The 7988-nt window shown below is 36.3% G+C and overlaps 1 protein-coding gene across 3 annotated transcripts in view; it reads left to right on the top strand.

Moving 5' to 3' along the window:
- The first annotated feature begins 320 nt into the window (after positions 1 to 320).
- The window catches only part of LOC144971345 (uncharacterized), a 15969-nt gene continuing 8301 nt past the window's right edge, over positions 321 to 7988 (top strand). Inside the window, exons 1-4 of one of the 3 annotated variants that reach the window (XM_078912073.1) lie at positions 321 to 791; positions 1272 to 1493; positions 5033 to 5159; positions 6327 to 6503. In XM_078912073.1, coding sequence (XP_078768199.1) covers positions 1292 to 1493; positions 5033 to 5159; positions 6327 to 6503 — 506 coding nt within the window. In that variant the 5' untranslated portion in view covers positions 321 to 791; positions 1272 to 1291. Of the gene's footprint in view, positions 792 to 1134; positions 1494 to 5032; positions 5160 to 6326; positions 6504 to 7988 lie in introns of all 3 variants that reach the window. The other 2 variants (XM_078912071.1, XM_078912070.1) reach the window with 2 other exon arrangements.

Raw genomic sequence — 7988 nt, 5'->3', positions numbered from 1 at the left:
TGGTGGGCGTGTTTGCCATATGTTTGCACTTAAATTTCGCTGTCCAATATTGGTAGAGTTTGAGCGAGTTCTCATAGATGTGTGAAGTTTCGATTACGTGTCAGCTGGAAAATGTCATAATTGTTATTTCCCCTTGTGACACCCCCCCCCCCCTCCCCTCCCCCCTTCCCCCGTGTGAACGCCAATTCACCATTAAGTTCTTGCCTTTTCCCTCTCCTATTATCTACCTCTCCCTAACTCGGATGCCTCATTAAAAAAAACAACACAAAGCAAAAAAAAAAAACAAACAAACAAACAAAACTAACAAACATCAACCCAAAACAAAAAAGACTACATAAAAACAACAACATAAAGCCCCCCCCCCCTCCAAAAAAACAAAACAAAACAAAAAAAACAACAAAAAACAAAAACAAAACAAAAAAAACAACAAAAAAACAAAAACAACATCACAAAACAAAACCGTTAAACAAACAATAAACAAATAAAACAAACGAACGAAAAATCTGCCCTGTGTGTGTGAAAATTATTGTTGAAATTATTCTTTTCCGACGAACTAAAATCGAAAGTCGTCGTCATTGATTTAGTTCGAAACATTTATTACCTGTTTGTAAACAAGTTATTTACCTTCAGTGCAGGCTGGACAAAAAAAAAAACAAAAAAAAAAAAAAAAAAAAAAAAAAATACAGCTGAGACTAAACACTGCTTGGATTCTGAATTATGTTCTGTTCTACCATGTTTTTTTTTTATTACTTAACTGGTTTAGTGTGCAGAATTAAGTGTACATTTTGAAAGTAAGCAGAACTGTTTAAAATACTCTTATACTTATTCGTTTTGCTGCTGATTCATGGATTCAGATTCATCATATTGCCATTAATTTTATTGCAATCAGTGCAGTTGCAGTTGCATTGTCATAGTCATTATCATTATCATGGTTATCTGGTCTCTTATCTCAGTCTCACAATCGATGCCATAATCAATAATAATAATAATAATAATAATAATAATAATAATAATAATAATAATAATAATAATAATAATAATAATAATATTAATAATACTCAGCATGAACTTACAAATACAATCCTATTATTAAAATATTATTTAGTGGCCGAATTTTCACCGCTTTTTTTTTAGGGTGATGCTACTTAACGGGTGTCGCGAAACTTTGAAAATAAGTAAGGGATTGGTGATTTGAATTAAAATGTATTTCTTTTTGGATGTGTAGTAAGGCAACTCCATCTGGATTCTGACTACGATATACCTATACTAAGGTTATAATGCCGAATCACTGATGGGAAACTCAACTGCAACTGCAACTCGTCATATCACAGAATCAAGGTCAAATCCTGACACGATATTTCCGACAACACACAGTTCACTAAGGATAAGGAGCATTGCAGGGAGTGAAAAGCATGAAATTTCATTAAGCTCTGAAAGAAAGGCATGGGATGTTGTATTCAAAGGGAATGTAGCCTCATGGTTACCAGTAGCAGGTATATAAGGCTGTTTTTTTTTTTTTTTTTTTTTTTTTTTTCGTATATTTAATTTATCGATATATTATTTTAGGTCTATGTCTGAGCCTGAAGAACCCATTATTATTTCTCTTTCTCAAAGTAGTAACTTTTACAGTTGCTCCTTTGATGACAACAATATTATGTTGTCATATTAGTAATTTATCATTCATTTTTACAACTACCCCATCCCACTGCCCCATCATATATAATATTTATTATTCTTATTAAAAAAAATTAGATCATGTCACAGAATGGATCCAAACTAATTGATATCTAGTAGTAAGAGGATGCCTTGGACCTCTGTTCATTAGGTATTAATTTCTTCAATAGAGATTTTACTCATTATATACAGATCAACATCACCCATATATCGACATGACATCAAAGTTCCATTTTTCAATGTTTTTTTATTTATTTATTGTTTTATTTTTACTTTTTTTGCTTTATAACATTGGTATATAAAGAGCTCATATATAACAGCACAAATTATAGAAGACTTATATCAACATAGTCAGCTATCGTTATCAGCAATGATCTATGTGAAAAAAACAAGAATAAAATTTATATTGGCTAACTAAGAAAAAAACAACAACAAAAATTGAGCTTTTATATAGCACAATATCCACTAAATGTGCTCAAAGAGCTTTACAAAGGGTCCCTGACTAACAGCAACACGTAACATGTAAAACGAGACGAGATGCCTGTTAGGCGATAATACAATTTTTTTTTCCAACTTAGAGAATGATGTACTGTTAATGGCTGAGTAATCATTTTGCACCTGAGTGTGTTGAGAGAATGTGAGTAAAAAGCCTTTCTCGTGGACTGCCCCGAGTGAGGCTCAATTCCAGGACCTTCTGATCCAAAATTAAAGTTAGGATTTTGGTAAATTAATTTTTCATCCTCTCTCCCTATGTTGCTCAAATAAGGTTAATTGTTCTTAACTTATTTGTTAGGGTCATCCATTTTCCTGGATCAGTTCGTGGATGGTTTCTTGGTCATTCTTTATTTGCGCCGGAACATCATTTATTTAGTGAGTAAACAGATCCTCAATTAATGGGTATCCAGATCTGTGAGCAAAACTTTGACTGGTTGCAAACGTCTGGTATTCGTTCCGAGCAGTGATATTGAAAGGATTTCAATTAATGAACCCTTGACATTACCACTGAACTCATTTTAAATTATATTAATAATAAGTTCACTCCACTTAATTTTACATCAGTTAATCACACACTCCGCTTATACGTTACACATTCCCGAAAAACGGAATTTTTGCTATATAATCTCTCTTCTTAACCGCACACCTTCTCCACCTACATACGGAAACTTCTCAGCGTCAACATACGCAAACTCTTTACATACACATTACTACCATAAATTAAAACATAAAGCATATTAATTGTCGAAACACGCTCTTCTCAATGGTTCAGTTTTCAATTTCTTTTTAAAGGTTTCTAAATTGTCACTATTCTTAGTATTATAAGAAAGGGAATTCCACAACCTGGGCGCAGTCATTAGGAAGGATTTGTTGCGAAACAAAGACTTTGGGGGTAACTCTGTCAGAAGAAGCATACTATCAAATCTTAGCCTCATAAAACGTAGTTAAGAGTGGTGGCAGTGTGTGGCATGTCCATTGATCTCGGTAACATAAAGGTGAAACAATATATTTTGCAGGCTTCTAGCAATTTCCTGTATCTTTGTTTGTCTTTAATTAATGCAACGTTATAAAATCATAATAACCCAAATGGCAAACTGCACCCTCGCGTTTCTCCGCCGAAATCTTAGCCACGCCCCAACGTCATGCAAACAGAACGCCTACCTCGCACTTGTGAGATCACAATTGGAATACGGAGCAGTTGCCTGGGACCCCTACCTGAAAGAGGATATTCAAAAACTTGAGAGAGTCCAGAGACAAGGCGCCCGGTTCATAACTGGGAACTATAAGAGCAGAACCCCAGGATGCATGACAAAAATGTTAGAAGAAAGAAATCTCATCAGCCTCCAACAAAGAAGAAAAGAAACCCGTCTGTCATTCATGTTCAAGATAATAACAGATCAAATACCATCAATAAAGGCAGACTCCTTTTTCACGCCACGACCAAACAAAAGAAAAATCCGAGCACTCACTTTCGCCAACCACATAACTGAAAACCCCATTGACAGATACGCCACAAACAATTCGAACTGCTTCAAAATCCCACAGACAAGAACATAAAACTACAGAAATTCTTTCTTCATTAGAACTATCTCGGAGTGGAATGGGCTGGATGAACTGGTCATCATGGCACCACACCTAAACGATTTCAAGGCCCGACTGACATGGGCCCGCGCCCAATGAGGATGCCGCTGAAATACAACCAGACCATTGGTTTCTTCAGCACCAACCATACAGATACAGATACAGAGACATAAGGTGTTGCTTTCTTGTAATTTATGCAGGGTTATAAAATTATGTAGGTGATGCTGTGAGAAAGTTATGTGTGATTTTGAAATCACTGCAGGATACATCGTCCACTCAAGCCTTAACTCCTGACTGAAGATGATAGGAAGCTTTTCAGCTAGAAACAAAATTGCTGCAAAGTATGACATCCTGCATGACACCATCAACAGTGACAATATTGAGAAGAGTAACACAAAAGAACCAATAAGGAAAAGACACTGATTAGGAACAAGGTAAGAGGATCCTTGCCTGGACCAGGCTGTCTTATCATGGTTCAAACAGACAAGAGCAATCAAAACCCCGACTTCTAGCCCTATCACCTCTGAGAAGGAAGATGAGAAAGCAGAGCAGCTCAGTACCACCCTGCCTCTTGAAACAGTGCCTGAGGACTACATTGTCACTAATCAGAACCTTAAGGTCAGTGCTGAAGTCTCAGTCGACGTCTCTGTTGCAAATGTCACGAGAATGCCTAATGCAAAGTAAACTGAGGAGGATGTTGCAGCATCAGAACCAGTTTTCAGCCATCCACAATAGCCTCTATCAAGAACCTATGCTGCTTTGCACAACATCATCCTGAGGGCACTTCCTCATTTGATGTTATTGTCAGTGTCAAGGACAACGTTTTTAAAGGATTCCTGGGTTTTAGAAATAGACCACATCAACTGACTTTTAAAATCCAAATTAAGTTTAAAGTGAAACGTGTTAAATTTCAAAATTGTCCCTTTAAATAAGGACGACCAAATTATCAAGATTGACTTCTCTTGTTCTCTTGCTTTTTTTCCCCCTTTATTTAAGAAAGCACTAAGGTATGGATATGATGCTTATATTGACATTTTACTGTGGTCCGGATGATTTTGATATATCCACCCTTAAATGTATTAGTTAATTATGATAGTGTTGTGGTCCGAATTATGTCTAAATTAGTTGGATTTGCCATAGTTTAATTTAAAGCTAATAGTCACTTTTACTTTATTTTTAATAACAAAAAAAGACTTACAGAGGTAAATAAGAGGAAAGTTATGATATTTTTTAATTATTGAAATGGAAATTTACAGAATTTAATCATAATTTCGTCTCCTAGGTCATTTTGGACTGAGAGAGCATCAAGTTGACTGTACATCCTCTCATATCTGTGACAGAGATTATATTTGTCATTGTTACTTCTCGGTTATACATAGAAGATGGAAGAAAGTCTTGCAGATAATAAGGTAATATAAATCAATACTTCTCTGATCTGAGTAACACAACAGAAAAACAAACAAAAAAGTCATTTAGCAATTTCAAGCTCATGAATCTGGAGTATATCTTAGTCTAACTGTCTGAAATTGAGAATTATTATTGCTTGTTCTCATTTGACACTAGTTTATTACATAGTAGGCCTATATCCATCTGGTCAGATATTCGATGGAACGAATCCTTGGTGGACAGAAAAGCCTACGAAAATTTTAACACGTGGGATTAAATTAGGCTAGTTTGTAGCCAAGTTAAGCAATCTTCCAATTAGCCTATAGCCACTGGAAAATAAAAGTCAATGTCTTCATTGAAAAGAGTGATCTTTGTTTCTTAAAATTCTAGTTATTGGTTAATTCACCCTATTTAGATAATCCTGACATAAATCCGTTGTGAGGCAGTAGGGGGGGGGTGAGAGAGAAGGAGAGGGAGAGAGAGAGAGAGAGAGAGAGAGAGAGAGAGAGAGAGAGAGGGAGGGAGGGAGGGAGAGAGGGAGAGAGGGAGAGAGGAGAGAGAGGGAGAGAGAGAGAGGAGAGAGAGAGAGAGAGAGAGAGAGAGAGAGAGAGAGAGAGAGAGAGAGAGAGAGAGAGAGAGAGCAAATGCTGATAGTTTGGACGCAGAAAACTGTCCTGTTGGTAGTAAGACAATGTCTTCTCAATGCAACAATTATGAGTAAAGATTGAATTAAAAAATGCACAATGTGGGATCATCACCAAAGGGGTCATAAAGCAGATGTTGGATCTGACATCAATTGACTCAGTTCCACTGTGCAAGATTAAAATTCAAAAAAAGTGTGGACGCGCACTTGTATCAATAACGATGAGAAATATAGGGTTGCTCAGTGCCTAGTGCGACTGCTTGCTGATCTCTCTCTCTCTCTCTCTCTCTCTCTCTCTCTCTCTCTCTCTCTCTCTCTCTCTCTCTCTCTCTCTCTCTCTCTCTCTCTCTCTCTCTCTCAGCAAGGCAGATGGTGCTGTGTCATTGGATCCCCAGTTTGGCTCTGACGTGACAATATTTTTATTCTCTGTTTTCATCTGGCACTTATTCATAACCTATGTTTCTCATCACTGTGCAAGAGTGTGATTTTGATTTCCCGATAATCTAGATACAACAGGTTCAAGCTTTACCATAAAATGATATTTCAGATTCAAACAGCCATCATTGTCAATTCCACTTGGAAAATTTCCAAGTATGGGCAGGTTACTCTCAGCATGTCTTGGCAAAAACTTAATGGTTGTTGCTGTAAACAAGCATATTGCAGTGGTTGAATTGGCCATTGGTGAAAGACGTCATGCTTTTGTTATCTTGGATACAAAGAAAAAGTATGTATAAAGTTTTCATTGCTTTTATTTTACAACTCATTTATAGAGTATGGCTTTGTGGTCTTGTGGTATGACACTCACCTCTGGATTGGAAGGTCCAAAGTTCGGGTGGTGCATAGTTGAGTTGTTGGGAAAGGCTCTTTATTCACATTCTCCCACCATACTCAGGTGTAAAATGAGTACTTGGTTGTTAACAGTGTTGTCCCTGCCAAAAGAAATTGTACTATATTGCCTGACAGATGTCATGTCATGTTGTCCTACATTTTTGAGGGTTGTTGTTGTAAAGCACTTTGAGCACGTTTAGTGAATATTGCACTATATAAATGCTCTACTATTTTTTTATTATTTTAAAATTTATTTTTTAAAAATATGTATGGATAAATTTAAGCAGCTTAATATTATTTAATTAATATATTTCTTTAACCCAATTTTGCAGAAGAATATCACTTAAGACTTGAGAATCTCTATACCTGCTTTTAGTAATATTTTTATGGGTTATTGGAATATATATAGTGTAATAAGACTCAGTGGGCTTTTTTGTGGTAAGGTTTGTCATTTAGAATGAACTATGAAATGTTTTTTTTTTTTTTTTTGACTGTTTGAATCTAATTCATGTTAATGACACTATGCTTAAAGGCCCTAGATAGAAGTCGCAATCTTCAACTACGCAACCGAAAATGTAAGTTATTGTCCTAATGAAAAAAAAGCAATGTAATTTTATTTAAGCAAATAATGCAATCATCACTCATGAATTTACCAAAAGATGGTCAGTATATGTCCATTGTCTGCCATTACAAATAGTCCACAATGTGCATTGACTTTCTGGTGATTTAGCCATAGCAAGAAATTGATGAACACTGAATGAATCGCAGTGCTTTTCATGGATCCACGGAATGCACAGCAAGCCATCCTGTGTTACTCATTTTGCAGATCAGTACTACCATCACTACTACTACTACTACTACTACTACTACTACTACTACTACTACTACTACTACTACTACTACTACTACTACTACTACTACTACTACTACTACTACTACTACTACTACTACTACTACTACTACTACTACTACTACTACTACTACTACTACTACTACTTCTACTACCACCACGACTACTACTACTACTACTACTACTACTACTACTACTACTACTACTACTACTACTACTACTACTACTACTAACAGCACCAACACCACTACCACTACTGCTGTGGATCCACAAAAAGCGCTGCACAATTGATGGCTAAAATCAACAAAACACTCCTAACATATATAATGGGGGCAGCGTGGCTCAGCGGTACAGTCTTTGCTTCCTACCCAAAAAAGGTACCAAGTTCGACTACCTGTCTCTTTGTGTGGCCTTGAGCCAGTCATCTCGCCCTAGCTTTCTTTGCTGACACCTGGGGTATTCCAGTCTTCCCTTTGATTAGACCCTAAAGGCAAATTTCCCCTATGGGATGAATAAGTGAAATTTTATTTA

Source organism: Berghia stephanieae, chromosome 4 (assembly GCF_034508935.2).
Source record: "Berghia stephanieae isolate SIO BIC M18660-M18661 chromosome 4, UCSD_Bste_1.3, whole genome shotgun sequence".
Classification (NCBI taxonomy): domain Eukaryota; kingdom Metazoa; phylum Mollusca; class Gastropoda; order Nudibranchia; family Aeolidiidae; genus Berghia; species Berghia stephanieae.
This window is presented reverse-complemented; position numbering and strand designations above follow the sequence as displayed.